General features: G+C 32.1%; 1 protein-coding gene and 1 long non-coding RNA gene across 2 annotated transcripts in view; both read left to right on the top strand.

Moving 5' to 3' along the window:
• The first annotated feature begins 6785 nt into the window (after window positions 1-6785).
• Window positions 6786-17385, top strand: LOC140438397 (uncharacterized). Its single transcript, XR_011950519.1, has 3 exons — window positions 6786-7101; window positions 7725-8520; window positions 17247-17385. It is a non-coding gene; the product is annotated as an uncharacterized lncRNA (long non-coding RNA).
• Window positions 17386-23620: 6235 nt separating this feature from the next.
• The window catches only part of LOC140440008 (peritrophin-1-like), a 34424-nt gene continuing 31955 nt past the window's right edge, over window positions 23621-26089 (top strand). The window contains exon 1 of the mRNA XM_072530237.1: window positions 23621-23742. Within this exon, the coding sequence (XP_072386338.1) occupies window positions 23736-23742 (7 nt within the window). The 5' untranslated portion in view covers window positions 23621-23735. The remainder of the gene's footprint in view (window positions 23743-26089) is intronic.

Here is a 26089-nt window from a genome sequence, read left to right as displayed (position 1 = left end):
TGATTAGGCAACTTAAGAGGAAGAAGCTATTTGAGCTAGTTAAGTGAAAACATAAAAATAAATAAAACATACTTATTGATGATTACTGATCATATTGGAATGTTACATATTATATATATATATATATATATATATATATATATATATATATATATATATATATATATATATATATATATATATATATATATATATATATAATATGTAACATATGTATACAGATAACGACATTGTTTTCTTGTAAGATTTATTACAACCCATCTCTAGAAGTATATTTATTATAATGCTCTAAAACTAATTTTTTTTGGTTATTTTTTAGCCTTAATAGCAATAAAAATAAATAAGTAAGTAAATAAGTAATATGCTTTATTGTCACTGAAGATTGTACAAATTTTATGAACAAAGCTTATAACAATAAGACAAGAAAGAAGAAAAATGAACCAGAATAAGAATCGTTTGTACTTTTAAATAAAAAAAAAAACAAAACTTCCAAACTTAAACATAAAAAATACTACTAAATTAAGAACTTAATAACTTCGTAAAATGTACCTAACAAAAAATAAAAATTAGGAAAGCAGATTAATAAATTAAAGGCTCAAATATTCCACCTCCTTGTGCTAAACAGTAACCAAATCTGTCATACAGATTTCTCCTCATATTTTGGAGTAGGGCTGGTGTAATGATTGCAGAGAAATGAAGTATTTTGCCCTTAATTCGACTAGCTTTGTGGCCCTTTCAAACTAATGCCTATAAATGTTTTCTTTGAGAAAATCCCAAACAAAAAATTGTTAGGCGCTAAGTCACAGGATCTAGAGGGCCATTTAATTGTACCACGTGTACTGATCAGTCGATAAGGAAACGTTTAATTGAGGAAGTGAATAGTTGCTCTAGAGTTGTGAGCTGAACACCAATCCTGTTGGAAATAAACCCCCTGAAAATTAACGGGAAGGAGTCGAACTGCCGGAATGATCTCATTCTGTAAAAGTTGTAAATATTTGGGCCCGTTTAGGTTTTCATCGATAAAAAATGGACCGACAATATGGTCGCATAATATACCAGTCCAAACATTTAACTTTTGCGGATGCTGCGTTAGCACTGCAACACTGAGGTGCTTATTTTTCCGAGAATAATACCTTACAATGGATGGATTGTGTTTTTGTATAATGAAAATGAAGATTCATCAGAAAATAAAATATGTTTTAAAAAGTGTACATTTTCATTCTGTTTATCTAATATAAATTCACAAAACTCCATCCGCCTAAAGTTATCTTCGGGAAACAGTTCTTGTGTTGGTTGTATCTTAAGACAGTGATACCCATTCCTTTGGAGAACTCGCTGGACAGTTCGAGCATTCACGTTAACTTCCCTATCAATTTGTACACTATTGCAGGGTTCACTAGCTTTCACAAAAGCACAAATATCAATATCCCTGTTTTAACACTCCTCATCGACAGGTCTAACACGTGGTTCATTACCTTCATGACACTTTTTATAACTGTTTACACATCCCGAAGTTTGAAAATGTTTAATGGTTTTTTAACTGTTGTAACACTTGGTGAGGGTCTATTTTCGAATTCAACAATAAATAAATCAATTATGTCGCGTATTAAATGACCCTGAAAGTACTATGTTACAAGTTGCACTTTTTCTTGGACGGTATACAACGTAATAGGCATTTTATTAATTATTTGTTTATTCTTTCAGAACTTCGTTTGAAATTTTTAATGTCTCTGTGACAATTACGACAATTCGTACCTACTGTGAAATGAATATAGAGGTGGAAACGTGTAACATGTCACAGCGACTGCCATTGTGTTGTATGGTGAATAAAACAATGTCGTGATCTGTATAATAAACATTTTAGTAGTTGTTTATATCAAAAACAAAAAAAAAATATGTACCAAGTTAAGACAGGTTCAAACGAGCTATTTTTGGCACCGGAATATGTGTTTTAATTTATAACCTACCTTTTCGTTACACCCTGTATATTATTTACTAATATGTTTCTAATATTTCAGACTTGCAAAGTTAATAATATGTTTTATCAATTCCCCTGGATGTATTGGAACCAAAGAAATAAAAGGGCTCTATTGATAATACTACCTTGTACTAAGCCGATTAAATTTGCCTGTTTTAATTTGATAATTTTAGATTATACAATGCTGACTAGGGTAAGTTTTTTAAATAAATTTCTTTCTTTTTGCTACAACCTTTAACTTTCTTTACCAAGGGGCAAATTAAAATTATTCGTTCGAGGCATATAGGTGAGCGACACTCAACCCTAAAATAGCTCCGACCATAATCACGGCATTCTATTGTTTCAGTCTAGAATTTTCATACAATTTTTAGGTCCTGAACAATGATGTGGTGTTTGTTAGTATATCCTCCTATATATCATCTCTATTGAGGTTGACGACCAGTATGGCAAAGTCTTGTCTATTATTGGCTTGGTGTATGAGAGCTACGATTACTTCTTTCTTCCTATAAAGGTCGTGGCATATTATCGTGCACGTTGCGTTTCCAGCACATAGCGTTTAGTTTCCGAAAAATATAATTTAAATGGTTTTAAATATGAACAACGCACACTGTCCGGAACATTGCTTTTCAGACACTTAACGTTTCCGTTCAGTATATTCGAAAACAATATTTTACTGCGTAACGCGCCGACGGCTGCGTAACGAGTCGTAACCGGTTTGTAAAAATAATGTTAATTACCCGTCGTTTTCCCCTTGTTGTTTATTTAGGTCTTTGTTTGATTTTGATACAGAGTATTTAAAAAAATAATTTTTGAGGCTATTTTGTCATTTATGGATGTGTTTTTATTGCTTTGTGACAATTAATCACGGAAGTGATAAACAATTAGGAATTTAATAATAATTAATAGGTTTAACAATTATTTTAGAATAAATAGGATTCAGTATAAATATGTTTTAAATTTAATTTCACCTTCAGTTAAAAAATAAAATAAAAAATTTAACGAAGCCATACATATCACACCAAAAAGTATTTTTAAAAAGAAGAGGTATCACTTCCGTACAAAAGTCCTAATTGTTTATCACTTCTGTGATTAATTGTCACAAAGCAATAAAAACACATGCATAAATGACAAAATAGCCTCGAAAATTATTTTTTTAAATACTCTATATCAAAATCAAACAAGTTCCTAAATAAACAACAAGGGGAGAACGACGGACATCTAATGCACATTATCCTTACCAACCGGTTACGACCTATGTTCCGGACAGTGTGCGTTGTTCATATTTAAAACCATTTAAATTATATGCACGATAATATGCCACGACCTTAATACGTGTTCCGTCAATTTTTTCCTTAATAATAAGTTGTAGTTGTTTGCATTTATTGTGGCAGCTTGTTGAAATATGACGTTTTCCTAATGTTGACGATATTCAACAGAGTGGGCGGGTATTCATCCATGATAACAATTCGACGTTAGTTATTCTTGCTGTCCAACATATTCGCAACGTTCTGGTCACCCAATTTCAAGTGCGTTTAACTTGTTACAAATATTATTAATTGCTATTTGTAAGTCGGCAACACAATTGTATTACATATAAAAAATATATTTTGTTCTTTTTCTTCTTCTTTTTAAAGGGCTCTAAACAATTCTGTTTTTTAATGGTGGATTAATACCTTTATGTAGTTTATTCATCTTTTGCGCGGTAGACCGATGAATCTCCTACCATTTGCTGATTATTATTTTGCTATTTTGAGCAATCTAATTCTCTCTTTTCTACTTATGTAATTATTTCATTCTTTTTTCTGGCCTTGTAACGAACAGAGTCTGTGGAGAAAGCGATATGATTTCGAACTCTATAGACTTTTTGGTGGTGCAGATATCGTAAAAACCATCAAAATAAACCGTATGAAATGGGTGGGCCACGTTATGCAAATGGATGAAAGTGATATTTCTAAAATAACCATGTTAAATAGGTCGGTCTCTGGACAGGTATCTGGACGATGTGCAGGACGATTTAAGAGAGAGTAGAGTAAGTGGATGGAGAAGACAGACACACGACAGGGGGAAAAGATGGAAGAATGTTTTGAGGTCTGTCAGGTGTAACGGAATTTAATTAAGAATTCAGAAATCTGATCTAGGTAACCCAATTCAGTTTAAAAATTTAAAATCCTTTTAATAATATTAATCATTGCTTATTGCTCAATGCGATTGTTTGTTTATGCCAACAGTCGAAGCTAGTGTTGTCATCCGTCAACTGGGTACTCTCTCTATTATTGTACTTAGAGAACCAATAAAGTAATTATGAGTATCCAGTGAGTTCGAGTTAATCAACCCCATGTAGGGGGTAAACTACCCCTAGAGTTCCACTATATGGAACTCCTGATGGAAGCAATCTAATAAACATTATATGATTATCCAACATGCAACATGATTATCCAATATTCATTATACAGGGCTCACGAAGGGCTGCAGCTCCAACTGATGATAATAACCTTTTTGGTGTAAAATTATATGATTTTGAAGTTCACTGAGAATTTTGATTTATAATTCTACCCTTAAAAAAGTTATCTTAAATAATACTTCGAACCTTGGTACGAACATAAAAGGTACGAACCTTGTAACTAACGCCCTTTATGAGAGTCAGATATAATAACAAATTCATGAGATATCTCAGCTTCCAAAACATATTCGTATAAAATTTCATTACAATGTTGCCAGTAGTTGCCCTTTGTCTTGAAGCGTTACAAATTTTTACTTAGCAAACCCTAATTATTTTTCTGTTTTTTACCTATCCTAGAGAGGGTGTTATCTTTGTTTAAAACAGCCTGTATATAGTGATCTGCTACATTAAAAGGTTTGAATGGTAACAAACTTTGTTTTTAATCATAATTATGTAACACTAATAAATATTTTTTTATTTTAGGGAATCAAAGTGGTATATTCGTTATATGCTGTAGTGGCTAAATTTAAGTAATATTATATATTATATTTTATTAATTGTATATTATATTTTAAAAATATATATAAAGTTTGTTTAGCAGTAAATGGGTGACTTGAATTAGTACCGACTATAAACATCCTGGGCTAACCGATAATAGTATAAAAAGCCCGGTTTCAGGTAAAATTTAAATATGTTTCCTGGTAAAATTTGTCAATCTTCCTTTCTCCAAACTTATTATAATTATTTCATTATTACAGATAAGGCTTATATTGATGAAACTGTTTGTACTGATAAGAGTGTTTTTCGAATTCGATGGTAGTGCGCGACGGGTTTGCTAATCACCTTTTAAGTGGTTTTCAGGTATTTATATAATAAGTTTATGGAACTGAACACCAACCAGTATTTAAATACGAGTTCTTGATAAAATTTGTTTGTCTTTATGTATCACGGGAAGTGTTAAGTAGTACTATTCATTTTATTCATTACGTTTTCTATCATTATGTGACGTCCGTGGGATAATAATAGTGTGGCTTCTTCTAGTGTTCCGGTAAAGAAGAAACATTTATCTGTAGATGCAAAGCAAATTGTAAAAACTATATACAGTACCTTACTTAAAAGAGGACTTGACACAACTTCCGCTACGAGTGAAATGACGAAAATACCTCTGACCACAGTAACAAGAATTATATCAAAGCCCATAGAATCAAGAAAAAAACGTAAAGATTCTAGTTCCACCAAATGTATGGACGAAGCCGATATGGGCTTGATACGTCGAAACGTCTATACCATGTACGAAGAGCAACGCGTACCTACATTAAGAGCTCTGAACGAACGGTTCAATGTTGACGAAACCCAAATAAGCTTTGGGTTTCATATGGTAATAAATAAATGGACTTTCGATATGGTATAATTGACAAAAGACAAGTAATTATGGAATCTCATAGAATACAAAAATGTCGTTATGAGTATATAACTTCGATAAGAAATTTCCGTTCCAAAAATCGTCCGATAATTTACCTCGACGAGAAATGGTTTGACACACATGCAACTCGACCTAAAGGATTTGCCAATTCCTCCGGTAGATGTAAGACAAAAGCTCCGTCAAACAAAGGGAAAAGAATAACGATTTTACATGCTGGATCAGAAAATGGTTGGGTTCCAAATGCCCTGTGGCTTTCTGCAAAGCATATTAAAGACTCCTGCGTCGACTACCATGAAGATACAACGGCAGAACTTTTTGAAGAATGGTTTAAAAATAATGTTATGCCAAACATTCCTCAGAATAGCATGATAGTAATGGACAATGCAAGCTATCACAGTCCCCAACTAAGTAAGGCTCCAAACTCGAATAACACTAAATTGGAAATTCAAAATTACATGGAGACGAATGATATGTATTTTGAAGAATGTTACACCAAACAAGAGCTTTTAGAAGTTTTAAAGGCATTTTCTATAAAAAAAAGTATACGTTTGTGATACATTAGCAGAGGAAAAGGGACATACAGTGCTGCGGCTTCCACCCTATAATTGTATGTTTAATCCCACAGAATATATGTGGCAGGAATTGAAGTCTAACGTGAGGTCACAAAATATTTCTCCAACGTCAAGTAGTACTTTTACTAGTAGACCTAAGCTCTGACGTCACAATGGGCGGGGCTTAGAAAACCTTTCCAAACATTTCTAATTCCTGTGTATTTGTCCCCGATTGGTGTGATTTGTTGTTTTTGAATTTGTGAGGTAAGAATATCAAAGTATTAAGATATTTACTCTCAATGTTCATGTTTTAAGGTTATGTTATTGTTTGATTAAAACTTTAATTATTTTTGAGCGTATTGTAAGGTTTTCTATTGTTGTTTATATCGGGGTTGTTTTAGAATCAATCAATAAATAATTGAATTTATTGACGAAGTTGAAAAGTATTTGAATTAATGTTTTATTATTTTTTAAGTGCTAGTGATTTTATCCTCTTAAAGACTAAATATATTCGCTTTCTCGTAGTTTAAGTAGTTAATAGTTTTGTGGTCATTACTGAAAAATTCAGTAATACTGGATATTTTCAACACAGGCCATTTTTTTATGTGTAAATGGAGAGGTGACATATTCTAGCTTTTGTTTCAGTGAGTTTTATTTAAACAAGCGACGCAATCAGTTCGAGAGCGGTCTTCAATCCTTATTGTTTCAGGTAAGCATTGAGAAATTCATTGGTTACAATATTTGCTTGCAAATTATTACAGAAAATATTTTTTCACCTACATGCAGTAGTTTGTACATCATAAATGGTTAATTGTTGTATTTTTCATAAAACACTTTAGTTTTTGGGCAAAAACAAAGCAGAATTTACAAAAGTAGATAAGGCCGGTATTAGGCCAACAAATGTTGCTGTTTTTTTCAATTCAACTTTTTGTTCTTTAATATAAAAAATGATTAAATAAAAGTAATATATTCTTTTAAGAAAATATTAACAAAAACGTACTATTAAATTTCGTCCCATACTTTTTTTTCTATAAAAGTAAAAAAAGCAAGTTTACAACTATGAAAGTCAAGTGGTTCTTTCTAATGGTAGAAATTTGAAAAAATCACAAATTTGTTCTCAATTTTTTTTTGTAACTTACTCAATTTAAAATATATAATCTGACAATTAATTAAATACAAAAAAAAACACTAAAATAATTTTATTTTATTCTGGGCGGTATTAGCTTTTATCATATTTCGTATGTACTCTAATTTCTGCCTAACACAAATTTAGCCTGACATGGTATGTACAAAAAAAAGCTCAATTATTCACATTTGATTTTTTTTTTCTAGAATCATGGTCAGAACTGAAGCCTAAGCCAATGCAAAAAAAATATTCACAAGAGTCACTGAATCGAACCCTAAATGAGATGACTGCCCTAACTGGCATATCTGCCTATAAAGCATCCAAGATGTATTGTATACCTAAAAGTACATTAAAAGATAAAACAATGCAAAAGTACGTGCCCGAAAATGGCCCGAAATTGGAAGACAACCAGTTTTAACTAGTGATGAGGAAAAACTAATCGTAAAATAGATATTATTTTTGGCTGTCGCAAGTTTTCCAGTGACACGCGATCAGCTTATTAACACCGTGGCAGTGCTCATTAAAAATCTAAAGTGAGCCAATCCATTTAAAAATGGAATTTCTGGAAATAAATGATACTAACATTTCCTAACCCAGCATCCGGAAGTAAGACCTCGTGTATCGCAAAATCTGACAGCTAGCCGTTCTTTCGTTACAGAGGAAATGATAAGAAATTGGTTCAAAAAAGTATATAAATATTTCAGTCAAAATGGCATCACAGATGTGTTTAAAGATCCAAGCCGAATAGTCAACTGCAACAAGACAGCCTTTTTCATGGCTCCACATTACAAACAAGTGTTAGTTAAAAGAGGGTCTAAAACTCTATATAATAGAACTCTAACGACGAAAAAGATTGTTTGACCGTACTAGCAAACCATATCCGCTAGTGGAGATACCCACTACCAATGGTTTTGTTTCCGTATACAAGGCTACCCAAACATTTAGCTCCAATTATGCCAATTACAATGAAAGTGGATGGATGAATACAGAAACGTTTTATGAGTAAGTCGCAAACTATTTTAATAAATGGTTGAACGAAAAAAACATTAAGCGACCTGTCGTGTTATTTATGGATGAACATGTTAGCCATATATCTCTGGCATTGAGTGAGTTTTGTCGTGATTGGTAGCACTGTTTCCATATTCCATACATATCATGCAGCCGCTTGATGTTGCTATATTCCGACCAGTCAAAGCTACATCCCGCAAAATATTTCATGATTTTTGAACCTATTTTAAAAATCAATCTCCCATAAATTCTGCTGAATCCTATTTTATCACTACTTCTAAATTTTCAACGCAGTTTAAAAATGCATTTTATTTCTCCAGAAAAATGTCTCAAACGTCCAAAAGAAAAGCTACAAAAAAATAACACCTGTAGTAACGATATTTAATTGCCCTGCCTCAGTATATTTAGAAAAGGGCCTCAGTCTTTTTTCTGTACCTGCGATAAATAATTTGTAGGTCTTTCATACCTCTTTGCTCTTATGCAATAAAAAAAAATTGCTGTTGTTAAGTAACTTATGAAAGTATTTTTTGTTGTTTTTTTATGTTCAAAATGTATTACGTATGTAAATCGTTTTATTTTATTTAGTTTTTCGATGCCTCTTCTATATAAAAATTATGTTATTATGCTTCTGTATTTTTATACCTACTTTGAAAAAATTAAAATACATATTTACAAAAAACTGTGTGTACAGTTTAAAAAAAGATAATTCTTTTGATATACAGGCCAAAATTAAATCACCATTAGACCGGAATTACCACTAATTTTTCAACATAGGCCGGAATTAAAGTTTTTTGCACTTTAGTTAAAAAAAATTTTTTTTGGCAAATATAAAACACATTTTTCGTTCTTTTATTAATTATTTTGATAAAGAAGACATCAAGCTATCAAATATACTTTAAATCCGTTTTCTCTTTTATTTTGTTTCCTTAACATTTACGTCTAAAGTCAAATATTCCTTAACACGTTAATCGCCACGACACCCGACATTTCTGTTTCAGATTCTGTGGTCGTACACGCCCCGAGACCCATAGGGCAACCTTCACTACTAGCGTTAACATAAAAGCCTGTAACCCAACTGCCGTGCTTCGAAACACATTTATCTATATGAAAGTTTTTACAGAGGCGCCTGGCAGATAATACTAGTGAATGAGCTTGGCACTTTTTATGTGTTTACTATCATTAAAGATTTTTCAAAAAAATTATAAGGATTTATGCGAATACATTTTTATTTTAATCAAATAATACAAACAGTTTTTATTAATTATACAGAATAATGGTGAACGTCAAAAAAACATGACAAACAATAAAACTTATTACATGCATCACATGAAAATTTTGATTTTGGTCCCTTCTTCTGAGCGGTTTTTCATACTACACATTTTCGACGATCTTTTAAAGCAACTTCAGGTAAAATATGCTTTATGTTATCATTTTCCGGCACCTTCGTTACATCCACTTCATGCATTTGTAACATACTTAGAGCAATGCTCTGTCTAAAATCCGTAATTAATATTTTGGCCTTTGTCACCGTTTTATACATTATAAAAGCGTTTACTACTGCTGAGCCAAGTAATATTTCAAATGCAAGTTTTCTATGCCACTTGATCCTTTTACGCAAAGGGGGAGAATATGATTTCAACTGATCGGATAAATCTATGAATGACTTAGATGAATTATAGTCAACTATAAGAGATGGCTTTTCTATGTCTGTTCCTCTTCGTGTATAGTTAGTGGTTGTGTCAGTATGAATAGTGCTGAGACAAAGAATATGACGTTTATCCTACTATTTAAAAAAAAACTACCCCTGTATTACTTTCCCTTGCGTAAATTTCTCCGTTATTTAATTTTTGGGTCTCTACATCCTTTGGATTGTTTTTTCTACTTTTCCTTTGAGTACCAACAAGATGAGTTCTACGCTTTTATAGTTCATGCGCTAATGCGACGCTAGTATAGTAATTATCTATATATAAAATGCGTCCGGGATCTAAAAGTGGCGACATAAGTGATAAAACAGTCGAAACTGTAGCAGGTTTATCTTAATTTTTTTCTTGTCCACAGTATATTTTGATATCGTATGTATAGCCGTCTTTACAACAGAGTTTATACAGTTTTATTCCAAATTTCAACCTCTTATTTTTGATATATTGTCTGAATGACAATCTCCCTCTGAAGGGTACCAGTGTTTCATATATGAGGACAGATTTCTCCGGAATATAGACCTCTTTGAATTTATTGGTCAAGTTTTCTAATAGTTTTCCCAAACGATTATTTTTATCAACTGTTTCATTATCGTTGAAATGTATCCTTCTGAGAATAAATTCGAATCGGTTTCTTGACATTTTACACGATATATGATTGCTATATAATGTATTTTTAGACCAGTAATCCCTCATTTTTGGAAACCTTGCTAGACCCATATACATTACAATTTCAAAGAATGTGGTAATTTCGTCCCTGTTAGTATAAGTTTTTTGGTGATATGTTTCACATAATAATTACCTTTTTAATTTTTTCTTCCTGGCTTCTAAATTCAATGCACTTTCATCAGACTCAACATCTGATGATGAATTACTGGGCAAGTAATCATCTGAAGTATTATCTATAAAGTCTAAAGTCTCTTGTTTTTCGTCTGATAATAACTCATTCCATAATTTCAAAAGTCTCTCTTGCTCATTTTCGTATCTTTTTTCCATTTTATTACGACACAAAACACAATACAATTTTCTATAATTCACAACCAACCTTATTACGCACCGTAATTTCAACAAATGGATTGTAGACTAAACAAAACAACTACAATTTTAGCACACACAGACTTGTTAGAACTCGAAAAAAATGACAATCGATACTTGGGTTTCGCGGCGCTCGGTCGTCAGGATCTGAAACCCATAAGTAGGGTGTCATTTTCAAAATACATTTTTAGAGAACTTTTTTAACCTAGCGCTTTAATACAGCCAGTACATCATATCCGAGGTAAAAACCTAATGATTTACTATAAAAACTAAGTTGGGCCTGGGGGTGGGATATTTTTCGCTTCATTTGGGCGATTAACGTGTTAAATCAGTTTGGTTTTATGCATGGCAGATCAACAGCAGATGCAATTTTCATTATAAGGCAGCCTGATGGAAAATACAGAAATAAAAAAATAATTCTCATATGGTCTCTAATATCTCATAAGTGTCCTAACGTTTGTTTAGTTAATCAATTGTGTCCTTAGTTTTGCTAAAAATAGACTTAATGTTATGTTTGGTTTTAAAACAAATGTTTAAGTTACTGATTTTACAAAGTACTCTTGATATTCTTTCTGAAATTGGTCCTAAATAAAATAAGGATCTATAAATTGATGTAGTGTTGGGTTTGTTTTCCACACTAAAAGCTTGATTTAGTGTATTTTTGAGTATTGACCTTCTAATGACCTTATCTGCAGTACAAGAAGGAAAACCATTGTTGTTTGTTTAATAATTGAGATTTCTTAATTATAGTTTTCTTGAGACATAGGGATGTTAAGAAGTCTATGGACATAACATTAAATAGCTGCCATCTTATGTTGAAAAGGATAATTAGATGATGTAGGTACCTATTATATGATCAGTTTGGGTAGATTTTATAAAAATCGAAAATTCTAATGTAGACAAGAGGAAGAAGAGCAAGCTTGCCATGAGTTCGCTCTGAAGAAGCCAAGAGACTGAAATATGCATATCATCGAATTGTGGTACGCTGTAACGAAATCGAACCTAAACCGTCTATTTTATTTTTATTATTTTACTCTAGTATGGAGTATTAAGAAATCGTTTTCTTGAAGGGGTTTCTGTCTAGACAAATTGGCATGATGTGGATACAATTATAAATCCCCATGTCAGTGCATTTGTCGCTGCTTGCTTTGTAACGTTTAGAAAGTACAGATTTAGACTGAATCCTGAATTCGATTTCCAGTTATTCTCATTCCGATTTATATTCTTTTTAAATTAGTTATTTATAGCAGTTATAGTATTTATAAAGTCAGTTGAAACACCCAAAAAACTGGTTGCCGACAAACATTAAAAGAATAATACATATATCATGGACGTGTATCATATTACCAGACATGGGCGCATCATTTATTTTTATATTCAAATATAGATTAAATAGAACAGAATAAGAACAATTTTAATTTATTTAAAACTCTCGTAAAGTACATAAGTGTATAAAAAAGTTTTTAACATATCATATTTAGCAACAAAAATAATTTATATATAAGGCTGTTTTATCGGTGCACCAAAACCTAGGGACAGTGTTTTCTCTGTTATTTACCGATTAAATGTCTCGAAATTTGGACACGTTATTCGAAATTATCTTGCCTTTAAAATGATGGTTTTACTTTTTATATTTTTTTGAAACTTCTGTTGAAAAATTAGATTATACTGTTGAACGTTCTATTATAACCAAACTTTTTACGCCCTTCATTTGAAAGAGTTTTTTTTCTGTAATCGTTGATTTTTGTTTGCCCTTTTTGTGTCCAGTAATAATCGAGAAAAGCGTGTTCCAATTTTGAAGAAAATTGCTAAAAAATACTAAAATCTAATAGTAAAACGTGTTACTCATCATTGGCGCTTAGTTTCATCGTTATCGCCTTCGTGACGTCAAATCTCATGAACGTACGGTCAGTTAGTTCGTGTTAAAACTCATTTGAATGGAGATTAATGCATTTGTTGTCATTAAACTACCCGTCGGCCGGCGGCACTGAGTAAAGATGGTCTGGCGTAAGCAGTGTAGAAAAGTAAGTGATACGCCCATTTCAAATCGCAGTGTGCTTGAACTGCTAAAACAGTCATAATGGCAATAAGCCATATTGACAGTATAATGATTTAAAACAGTTATTATACTTCGTAAAATAATAAACATTTTAGCTGTACAGCACTGGCATGAATCAACCAATCAACAGCATTTCTTCTCTGTACACCATCGCCGCCGGCTGGAAGCGAACCTCCAAGTAGCCTGTTAAATATTGGTGATTTTGAATAACATATCAATGTCCAATATTTATTTGATGGGATGTATCTTTCTTTCTTTCTTCTATATCTTTCCTACGAAGTACGGGGATTGTTCAAATACGTTTGAAACATTGACGCGTGTTTTTTTAATTAAAATTGATGAATAATTTACAGAGATATTTGCAAAAAAGCAGTTTTTTGCACTAATTTATAAATTTTATTAATTTTTTTATTAACAAAATAAAATGGTATTAATACATTTAAACATCAAGGAATTACCATCATTTAGATTTGTGAGAAATTTCTCCCCGATCAGTCAAATATTTTATAAGTTATTTAATTTGTTTATCCCTGAGGCTAATTATTTAAACTATTGAGCTTGCCCTATGCATGATGCTAGACACATTCAGCAAATTTCATAGGATTCTTTAAGACTATCTCAGAAGTTAAATGCATATTGAGTTTTCATCGAAATTATTTACAAAATAAACGTTTGGAAAAGGGGTATGTTTTTTACTTATAAACAATTGTAATAACTTCTATATTTTTCAAGCTACATACTTGTACGTACAACCATTGGATAGCTGGTAAAAAAGCTCACATTAAAAAATAAAAAACCTTCTATGACCAATAGGAACGAAGTGACTATTTTTTAAAAAATCATATCTCCATTGTTTATAAACATTAAGAAGTAAAATTTGCACAAACTTAGAATGAAAATCTAAACTTTATATTGAAACTTATAGCTATAAAATTTATCTAATTTTTCGAAACGACGGTACTTTCGAAAGATCGACATAGGAAAGTGTAGAGGATATCTGTTTCAGCTCCGATTTTTTTTTCGGCATCGGAACTTCAAATTGCAACACGTAGGAAAAATTTACATTATCTCGGCTTCCTTTGCAGCTGCAAGCCTCTTTTTTTTATTCTGGGGTAGCTCGTCGAAATATGAATAACTACATAGTTTTCACTGGCCGGAAAATATGGGAAAACTCGGAAAAATTGAGTTCATATGAAATTCACCCAAAATACTTACTTTTTTTTTAATTTGCTTGAATAGTCTGTCGCAGTATTAATAATGATGACATAATTTTCACCCCCCATAAATCTCGGAAAATCCCGGAAAATCAACATATGTTTTTTCATTTTATATCAATGATGTAATAATGCTTATATATTTTATAAATTAAATTTCAGGTAATTTTTTACACATTATATTCCTTATATTAATTATAATTGTTTGTATTTTTATAATTAACAATATTGATTTTTATTCTATTTTTCTTACAAATATGATATACAATATTAATCTAATCTGCCTTACTGCTTTGATAAAATAAGTCGATTTTTTCATCACTTGCCTTATTAAATTTTGCAATGTTTATTGAACTTTACTTTTTTTATTTTCTTTACATACATTGGTTTAAAAGTTAAAATTTGGTTCATTTAGTCGACTTCACTGTCAGGTCTGAACCTTTTTGTTGCAGGTTGTTTGTCTTCACTTATTAAGTCAGTATTTCCATACATTAACATATTAATGGGCGAACTTAATGCCAAGGTGGGTCAAGGTAAGGTAGGAGAACAAGTAGAAAAATATGGGCTTAGAAACAGAAATGACAGAGGAGATCGATTGATTAAATTTTGCCAAAGTAAAGACTTCGTAATAACAAATACCTTTTTCAAATTACCTTCTCGACGGTTATATACATGGACATCTCCACAACATACCAAAGAAAAAATAGTGAGAAATCAAATAGACTACATTATGATAGCAAGGAGGTATCATAATGCTGTTAAATGTACTAAGACGTACCCAGGAGCTGATATAGGCTCAGATCATAACCCGGTAGTTACTGTGATAGAGGCGAGACCAAAAAAGATTATAAGACCACACAGAAAGGCACTAGATTTAAATGAACTTAGAAACAAAAATATACGACAAGAAACAGGAGAAGAAATAAATGAAAACCTCTACAAACAGCAGGAAAGAAACATCTTACAAAAACAACAACAAAGAATAAGGGGTGGATAACACAAGATATACTAGACTTGATGGGACAAAGAAGAAAGATGAAGAATTACCCAGACAAGTACAAATAAATAAATAAACACATAAAAAAGAGAATAAAAGAAGCCAAAGAGGAGTCGATTAAAGAACAATGTGAAGAAATGGAAACCTATGAGAAAAAGTACGATGCGTTCAATATGCACAAAAAAGTAAAAGAGATAACAGGAAACATAAAAAAATGCCAAATACATAGGTAAACTTAACGACAAAGATGGAAATCTTATTGTAGATCTAGAGAACAAAATAAAAAGATGGACAGAATACCTGAATGAATTATTTGAAGACGATAGAAACAACTTAACTCAGATAATCAATGCAACTGGGCCAGACATATTGAAAGAAGAAGTAGAATACGCAATAAGAAACGCTAAAAATGGAAAAGCAAATGGACCTGATAAAATTTCTACAGAACTGTTAAAGCTTTTGAATGATAAATCCGTAACCATAATATTAAATGTTGCAGCGAGGAACTAAAACAGTTTCCCCTCCACTTTCCTATGTCGATCTTTCGAAAGTAACTTAGTTTTGAAAGGTTTTAAGTTTCTAAAAATTGGATAAATTTTATAGCTATAAAATTCAATATAAAGTTTAGATTTTCATTCAAAATTTGTGCAAATTTTACGTCTTAATGTTTATAAACAATGGAGATATAATTAACAAAAAAATTGTCGCCAACTTCGTTCCTATTGTTCATAGAAGATTTATTTTTTTGGTAAATGTGAGTTTTCTTACCAGCTATCCAATGGTTGTACGTACAAGTCTGTAGCTTGAAAAATGTAGAAGTTATTACAATTGTTTATAAGTAAAAAACATACCCCTTTTTCAAACGTGTATTTTGTAAATAGGTTCGATGAAAACTCAATATTCATTTAACTTCTGAGATAGTATAAGTTTTAAAGAATCCTATGAAATTTGTTAAATGTGTCTAGCATCATTCATAGGGCAAGTTCAATGGTTTAAATAATTAGTCCCAGGGGTAAACAAATTGAATAACTTTTAAACTATTTGACCGATCGGGGGTAAATTTCGCACAAATTTAAAGAACAGTAATTCCTCAATGTTGAAATGTATTAATAACATTTTATTTTGTTAATAAAAAAATTAATAAAATTTATAAATTAGTGCAAAAAAACTGCTTTTTTGCAAATATCTCCGTAAATTATTTATCAATTTTAATTGAAAAAACGGGAAAATAAAGATATTTTTAACATAAAAAAATGGTATAAATATTGTTTATTTAAATTATAAGGGAAAAAACTATAGATAAAAAATCAAATTCTGACCATAAATTATTGTTTAAAAAAAACGCAAGGTAAAAATAGGAGTATCTTTTTATCTATTCGTCATCGAGTAAGCCCCACCTATGTCTTAAAAGCTTCAAATATCTGCGAAACATTTTGCCGTGAAATCGATGATTTTTGTATAACCAGACTGGGCTAATTGTAACATAGCTCTTTGTAAGCCGAAAGCGCTCAGCTAGGAAATAAATGCTTACACACTTCCAAAAATGCTTTTCCATTCTTTGATTTGTCATAAGTGTGTACAAAAACATAACAGTCTTTTAATTTATAAAAAGAGAATCAATAAAGATTTATGCCATTTTATTTATTGGAGTACATTATTAATTCATTTTTAATCATTTTTTAAATATAAATAAAATAAATATAATCTTTTTTTTTTAGGCACTTAAATGGGTTTATTCATTGTTAACGGTTGCTATTAAGTTTAAGTGAAAATTTAAATGAATTATGTCGTTAAGTATGATTGTATCATTAAGGTAATTGTTTTATTGTTTTTATTATTATATAAATAAAACCCTATATGACTATATGTTGGCATGTTTAATTTTTCTACCGTATTACGGCTTTTCGAAAGGAATCAATCACATATCTCAAAGTCAACAGCTTAAAAGGACGATCCTTTCACTAAAAAAATGATTCAATGAATTTTTATTTAAAGAAGTTAACAGATGGTAACAGTACTGACTACTTTTTATGAGAAGCTAAAAGACCAAAAAGATCTACCATTCATTCCTCGCTCAGTAAACATCTCGCCTATGCACAAAAAGAATAGCCGTAATATGTTATAAAATCTTGAAAAAACATTCAAAATAAATTCATATCAAGGCGATCAAAAAAATGGGAGAAACCTGTTTAACTTCAAAAAGAAATTAAACTAACTATGCCAAAAGACAACCAAGATCTGAAAATAATTAGAACTCTTTACTGGAATCAGACAGCAAATCTCAGAGTTGAAGGTGAATACACTGACTATGTGAAAATCATGGGTGGAGTGAGCAAGGCTGTATTTTGTCTCCTCTAATCTTCAATCTGTACTCTGAAAGAATATTTATCGAAGCTTTGCACGAAATTGAAAAAGGTATTCTACTAAATGGTTACCGGCTAAACAACATCAGATATGCAGATGACACCATAATATTTGCAGACAACTTAGAAGACCTACAATTTCTTATGAAAAAAATCACGTATTACAGTCAACAATATGGACTCAATATAAACGTTAAGAAGACAAAGCTTATGATAATTAGCAAGAAAGGGATAACAGAAGGTCAACTCTACGTCAACCAATCCCCTGTAGAAAGAGTGACGCACTACAACTACCTCGGCATCATAATAAATGAAGAATGGACCAACAACCAGGAGATTAGAGCACGATCGGAAAAGCTAGATCCACCTTCAATCGAATGGGAGCCTTCTTCAAGACTTACAACTTACAACCCCTCTCTTGATACAAAAGTAAGAATGCTGCGATGCTACGTCTTCTCTGTCCTTTTTTATGGTGTCGAATCGTGGACTTTGGACGAAGATATGTGCAGAAAACTGGAAGCATTTGAGATGTGGCTATATCGGAGAATACTTAAGATCCCGTGGACTGACCGAGTCACAAATGAGGAGGTCCTCAGAAGAATAAATAAGAACTGAGAGGTACTGACCACCATCAAATCTCGAAAGTTACAATTCTTTGGACATTTTATGCAAAATGAATCCAGATATGCTCTCCTTCAAGCCATCCTGCAAGGAAAAATATTTGGAAAACGAGGTACAGGAAGAAGAAGAACATCTTGGTTAAAGAACCTCAGATTCTGGTTCAATACAACACCTGTGCAGCTTTTCCGCGCTGCTGCAGATAAGATAAAGATTGCCATGATGATCGCCAACATTCGTAACGGATAGACACATCAAGAAGAAGAATTTCAAAAAAAGTCATAATGAAAGTCAAGGAAAAAATTAACCCGAAGAATGCTCCGGGTTAGGATTTGGTTATGGGTAAAAAATATTTCCCTTTAAGTATTAGTAACACTAACCAACTTAATGAATACTGATTTTAGATTAATATATACCAAATAAACTAAAATAAATGAAATATTTACCAAAGATATTGAAAGTAGCCGAAGTTATTTAGATTCCTAAACCAGGAAAATATGTACATGATGTTTCGCCATACAGACGAATATCTCGGCTTCCTGTAATATCAAAGAACGATGAAGTGCATTATCGTAACATACTCATTAAATGCATTACTGGAATCGAAACAAATATATACCAACAACCCTATTATACAGACTATAAAAAACTCAAAAAAGAATGAGCTCAAACCATACTGCAAAATTTAAAATATATCCATACACCGATTTAAAGATTTAAAGAATGACATTAAAATTATTTATGGTGATCTCAACGCAAAAATAGGAAAAGAACTACAATACCTACCAACTATAGGTAAGCACAGCCTTCATGAGGTATCCAATGACAATGGCATCAGACTAATAAATCTAGCATCTTCCCTTAACATGGTCATTGCCAGCACATGCTTCCAGCGAAAAAATATTCATAAGGGAACGTGGAGATCTCCAGATGGGGTTACAGTAAACATGATCGATCATGTTATTATTGACTCAAGACATCACTCAGACGTAATAAACGTATGCAGCAGAAGAGGGGCAAATGCAGACTCGGATCACTATCTAGTGGAAAGTAGAATAAGAGCCAGAATCTCAAACATTAAAAAAGAAAAGGGATCCAAAATTGAAAAATATGAAATAAAAAACTTAGCAGACAACAGCAAAAAGGCAAAATACAAAGAATATATAAAAGTAAGGCTAGAAAACAGACAAAAGCACGAGGATATAAACAGAGAATGGGAAGCGTGTAAAAACATCATACAAGACGCGGCCAAAGAGATCCTGGGTCTACAAAAAAGCCCAAATCAACTGAAGGACAGTGGTTCGATGAAGAGTGTCGCAACATAACAGAGAGGAAAAATAATGCATATCAACGACTACAACAACGACATAGAACACGAAAGGCAGAGGAGGAATATAAAATGCTAAGGAGGGAAGAGAAGAAAATACATCGCAGAAAGAAAAGAGAACACAGAAAAAAAACTCCAAGAAATGGAAGAACTAAATAAACCATCAGAAACCAGAAAATTCTACCAAAAACTTAACAAAAGTAGAAAAGAATTTAAACCAAGAACAATGATGTGTAGAGGCAAAGAAGGAGATATAGTAACTCAACAGAGTGAAATACTACAAAGATGGACAGAATTCTTCAAAGAAAAGTTTGAAAAAAACGAAGATCCACTATATGATGGAATTATACTGGATCAAACGGATACCAGAGAAACAACCCCACCTTCAGTGGCTGAAATGCAAGAAGCAGTTACCAGACTGAAAAACAACAAGTCACCTGGATTAGACAATATTAGCGCAGAATTAATAAAGGAAGGTGGAGACTCCCTATTGAATGCGATACACGAACTAATAGTGAACATATGGAATAATAAACAACTGCCACAAGACTGGAATACCGGAGTAATTATTCCACTACATAAAAAGGGAGATCAGCTTCAATGTAAAAACTACCGGGCAATAACGCTACTGACTGTGGCATATAAAATACTGTCAAATATTGTGTATGACCGATTGAGACCATATGCGGAACAAACAGTTGGGGGATATCAATGTGGTTTCCGCAGGCAGAAGTCCACAATAGATCAGATCTTCGTCTTGAGGAAAATCTTGGAAAAGACTAGTGAATTTAATATAGACACACATCATCTTTTCATTGACTTTGAGAGTGCCTATGATAGTATCCATCGAGAATTTCTGATTCATGCACTGAAAGAGTATAATATTCCAACTCAACTCATTGATATCATAAAAGAAACACTTAAAGTACAAAGCAAAATTCGAATTCAAAACGAACTAACAGATACAATTCATGTGAGAACGGGCCTACGACAGGGAGATGCCCTATCCTGTATTCTATTCAACATCACATTAGAGAAAATAATTAGGGAGTCAAAAGTCAACACCAGAGGAACAATAATAACAAAAAGTGTACAAATATTTGCAGATGATGTTGATATCATAGCCAGAAGCGAAAGAGAGATGATAGAAGCATTTAATGCGATAGAAAGAGCGGCACAAAACAGTGGCCTAAACATTAATGAAATAAAAACCAAATACATGAAGGCCAGTAAATCGACAGGCCAAAGAAACCTACAGAATCTGACAATAGGAGACTATAACATCGAAAGCGTGAAAAATTTTACATACCTAGGTTCACTAGTTACCGCAGATAACAATGTCAGCGAAGAAGTTAAGAGAAGAATACATATCGCTAATAAAACATATAATGGACTAATTAAACATCTAAGATCTAACAACATCACAAGAAAAACCAAATGCAAAATATACAAGACCCTGATAAAACCGGTCCTTGTATATGGATCAGAGACATGGACACTATCGAAAAGCGATGAAAACCTATTAGGCACATTTGAACGAAAAATCCTTAGACACATATATAAGGGGGTAAAGGAAAATGACATATGGCGCAGAAGATATAACTTTGAACTGTACACAGCATACAATGAACCCGAGATCATAACATCCATAAAGATCGGACGTCTGCGCTGGATGGGCCATGTTGAACGAATGTTGGAGACTGAAACACCAAAACATATTATGAGGCAAACACCAGTAGGAAGAAGGTCAAAGGGAAGACCCAAACTTAGATACATGGAACAAGTGGAACAAGATCTGAAAACACTTAAGATTACCAACTGGAAAAACAAAGCAAGGAACAGAACAGAATGGCGGAAAATCCTAGAACAAGCCAGGACCCAGAAAGGGTTGTCGAGCTACTGATGATGATGATGATGATGACACCGATTTAAAGAACCTGATTAAAATCCACTGTACTAATACATGGCAAAATCATTGGTAAAAATTAGGTACAAAATTAAATGTAATTTGCCCAAAAATAACTGCTGTCCTGGAGACCCCTTCAAACAGAAGAAACCAAGTTATTATTAACCGTCTAAGAATTGGCCATACTGCCTTAACACACAAATACTTAATAACAAAAGGACCACTACCTATCTACTCCAGCTGCTCTAAACCACTGAATGTCAAACATGTCCTGCTTGATTTTCCTCAATTCATGGAAAAAAGAAGATCCCACAAATTCACAGATAATGATCTCAAAACAGTTCTCACCAAAAAAATTTCAACAGTGTTAAGCTATTTAAAAGACATCAAGTTATTCAACTGTATTTAATGTAATATTTCTTGTATTTGTTACATCCACTAATAACCCTGCGCGCATGATGTGGTGTTGTGTTTAAATAAAAAAAAAAACATTTAAGAACTCTATGTTAATGAAGTTAGTATTAGTTTCAATTAACCAATCTAGATTTACTCAATGAGTTATTTTTTCCAATGTTTTTGTTTCCACTATCGGTTACTTTTTCTTGTAGCTGTTGAAAAAGAATGTAAATACATTCGAAAGCTTGAGTAATAAAAATAAAAACAAGTTCTTCACGTTGCAACGGCGCAGTACGACTTTGTCGAATGCAATTGCAATACAATAATGTTGAAAATCGGATGGGAACACACACGTACCGATTTTGCAGTATGAGTTTTACTTTCAAATCAGAAACATGTTACATAACGATATACTTTTAGCATCTCTTGCTCTTTATGTAAACGAAAAAAATACAAGAAATGTGGGTGGTGGTGCAAAGATTGGTTGCTGAAAATACATACAAGCTGTCAACGTACATTTATTAGAAGAATTGCGATTATATCCAGATAATTTTAATTCCCATTTGTAACATGTTCGAATATTATTAATTTTCTTTTTTACCAACTCTTCATTAGTATCCGCTTTCACTTTGAAATTTAGCAACCAAAATATTCACAGCTTTATTTCTAGCGGATTTATCATGATATGATGTCGATTTTATTTTTCAAAGACACTCTGTTCTTTATAAATGTCAAAGAAATCTCTTAAATACCTCTAGCTACAAGCCGTTTTCGAAATTTACCAGCAAATGATTTTTTTTGCAGTCGTACGATTTTGTCGTTATCACAATATACACGATCAAATTTACAACCAACACTGTCGTACTGCTGCAGACTGACTTGTTTGTCTGCTGTCAAATCGCAGCGATTTGGTCGAATGGTGCAAATACACGATCAAATTACGTTCAATTTTGTAGCATTCGACAAAATCGTACTGCGGCGTTGGAACGTGAGTGGCAGGCTTAACAGCCCTTTTATTGATTCCAACTCATCCAAATTCAATATTGTTTTTTTCAAACGAGTCAATAACTTACTTCTTGTTTCTTTACTTTATATATGTGTTTGGTTTATGCTTCACTAACTATTTATCGTTACAAGTGTGCTAAACATATAAACATTGTTCATCTTTTGTGGATTACATCAACATTACATTACATGTACATTTTCACTTGAAACATGGAGAGGCCTATATCCTAAAGTAATTGTACTTTAGAATTCTCTTCTAAGTCTAATTTATCATTCTAAAGTAAAATTATTTAAAGTAACTTACGACAGCTCTTAACTTTTAAAGTAACTTAAGAATGCTATTTGAATTACTTTATAATAATCAAGATTAGTAACAATTCAAACGTAATTTCTTAGTAGTAAGTTGTTCAACGAAAATATTTATATTGTCAATATTATTAAGTTTAAGATAATATTCTAAATAGGCGCCTATATTGCTTGATGGAAGAACGATACAAAATCAGATAAGTTATATTATAAATACCGTATTTTTTTATTTTTTTCACAACATAAGTGGGCTTGTGATTCTTGAACTGGATATAAAAAAATCAAAATGAAATGTAAGTAAAACATGCGGCCACAGCATTATACAATTATACTTATTTGTTTTTTAAAAAGTTTTAACAATATATTTAAGTACGATAATATAATGTACATATATGATGCCAACCTTTGCTTGAATTTTAGAATCAAGCTCTAGAATAAACTTCTAGAGCTTGCATGTGAATTTTCTTGCGCATCTATTAATTAGCATATTTAGTTATAACGTTGGCTTATCACTAAGAAGTAAAGAGATCTTAATTTAGACTCCTTATTTAAACTTTTTTTTTATTTACATAACCAATACTTTTGTTTCTGCTATTAAAAATTAAACATAGTTTCTTGAAAATGTCCTAAAAAATAAACTAATTATTGGCACATTGTATTATGATAAACTACTAACATTATAGCCTCAGCGCCCGTGAACCTAAGTCCTTCGTTATTTTATAAAAGATAAAAATTTGTCAGGGCATACCCAAAATAGTGGTATGAAAGATGACACCATTATGGGAGGTTATTGTGGCTTTGCCGGATAGACACCCCTATGGCATGGAGAGGGCAACTTTGAAATTTCAAATAAGAACTTCCATTTTTTATTCCAGATTTGAATTCTTCCTTTTTTGGAATAAGTACCTTTTATAGGAGACATTTTTTTCGAATTATTGGTAGATGGCGTTAGAACCGAAAAGGAAAAAAGATTTATCGTGATTACTTAGGAAAATTATGGAGATGGTTTAATATTTTGAAAAATTCAGATAAAACTTTTTTACGTAGATAATATTAGAGCCAGCGTAATTTAAAAAATTATTTATGATATACCACAGTGTTTTGCTAAGTTTTTACGAATTTATTACCAACTTAGTAATTTTTTATCCCTCGACTAACCCTTAGTGGAAGTCAATAGTTCTGCTACGTTTAAATTAAAGGTGAAAAAGTTTTGTTTTAAAATTTTACTAAATAATATTTATAAATAAAATAAGAAACTCTCTGGTTAGTTTTTACCAAATGTTAGATCAAATTACGTTCAATTTTGTAGCATTCGACAAAATCGACAAACTACCATAAAAAATAAGGTTTTCTATTTAAGATTTCAAAGTTGTCCCCCGCCTCACCCCCAGAGAGGGGTTGTGAGGGGTCGTGTTTATTGCCGTTCGATATTGCCGTTTCAATTTCCACTTCGGAAATCGTTTGAAAAAAAACAAAATTTATTTAATTTACTAATGTTTGTATTTTGAGAACGATTTCCGAAGTGGAAATTGAAACGTCAATAAACGTATTTTAACCTTTAATTGTGGCTTATTCCCATTTAAATATAAATTAACCATGTGCTAGATTTGGTCGAAACTTCCTCATAAGATATTTTTAAATTATCATTATTTTTTCCTGGTATAACATATGTCGTATCATCAGCGAATTATACGGATTTGTACGGAGATATCAATTTAGGCAAATCGTTGACATAAATAATAAACAAAAGAGGTCCTAACACCGGACCTTGTCGGACTCCATGCTTTACGGATAGAAAATCGAAGAGATGACCTTTAGACACTAACTCCTGGTGTCTGCCACATAGGTAAGAAGTTATAAGCTTAAGAGGGATATCTCTGACTACATAGTAATTTAATTTGTGGAGCAAAAGGTCGTGTCACCCAGCCAAAAGCCTTCGACAAGTCGCAACGAGAAATTGCTATGCGATTGCCGCGTTCAATCCCCTCAATCACCTCGCTCACAACATTATATACCACTTTGCTAGTAGAACAAGCACTTCTGAATACATATTGTGAGTTGCTTAATTAGTTATTGGACTCAAAATCGGATTATAATTGTTGTTTGATAAACCTATTAATCAATTTCCCAAAAGTAAAAACAATGCTTATGGGTTCGTAATTGTCAGTTTTTGAGGAATCACCTTTTTTATAGATAATTAGTACTTTTGATTAATTTAGTACTTCCCGAAATACCCCAGTTGATAGCATTAAATTAATAAGATAATTGGAAGGTGCTAAAACTAGTTGGTAAGTGTCTTTTAAAACCTTGCTATTTATTTCATGAACGTCCCTATAATTGGAATTATTAAGAGGCTTTATTACTTGATCTCTTCTTCCACAACAGGGCAAAAAAATGTCTTGCTCGGAGAAGGATAATTTCTATAGCTGAAGAGGACATCGACATTAATAATCGGAAGGGATGTAATTATATTCTGTGCAATTGTACTAAACAATTAATTTATTTATTTCGTCTGGAGGTAGATCAGGTTGTACCGTCTCTAGGTTTATTATCATCATCATCATCCAGCCTCAAGAGTCCACTGTTGAACATAGGCCTCTTCCTCATGTTTCCAACCCCGTCTATCTTGCGCCGCTCTCA

Source organism: Diabrotica undecimpunctata, chromosome 4 (assembly GCF_040954645.1).
Source record: "Diabrotica undecimpunctata isolate CICGRU chromosome 4, icDiaUnde3, whole genome shotgun sequence".
Classification (NCBI taxonomy): Eukaryota; Metazoa; Arthropoda; class Insecta; order Coleoptera; family Chrysomelidae; genus Diabrotica; species Diabrotica undecimpunctata.
Note: the sequence above shows the minus strand (reverse complement) of the source record. Positions and strands in the feature narration are given on the sequence as shown.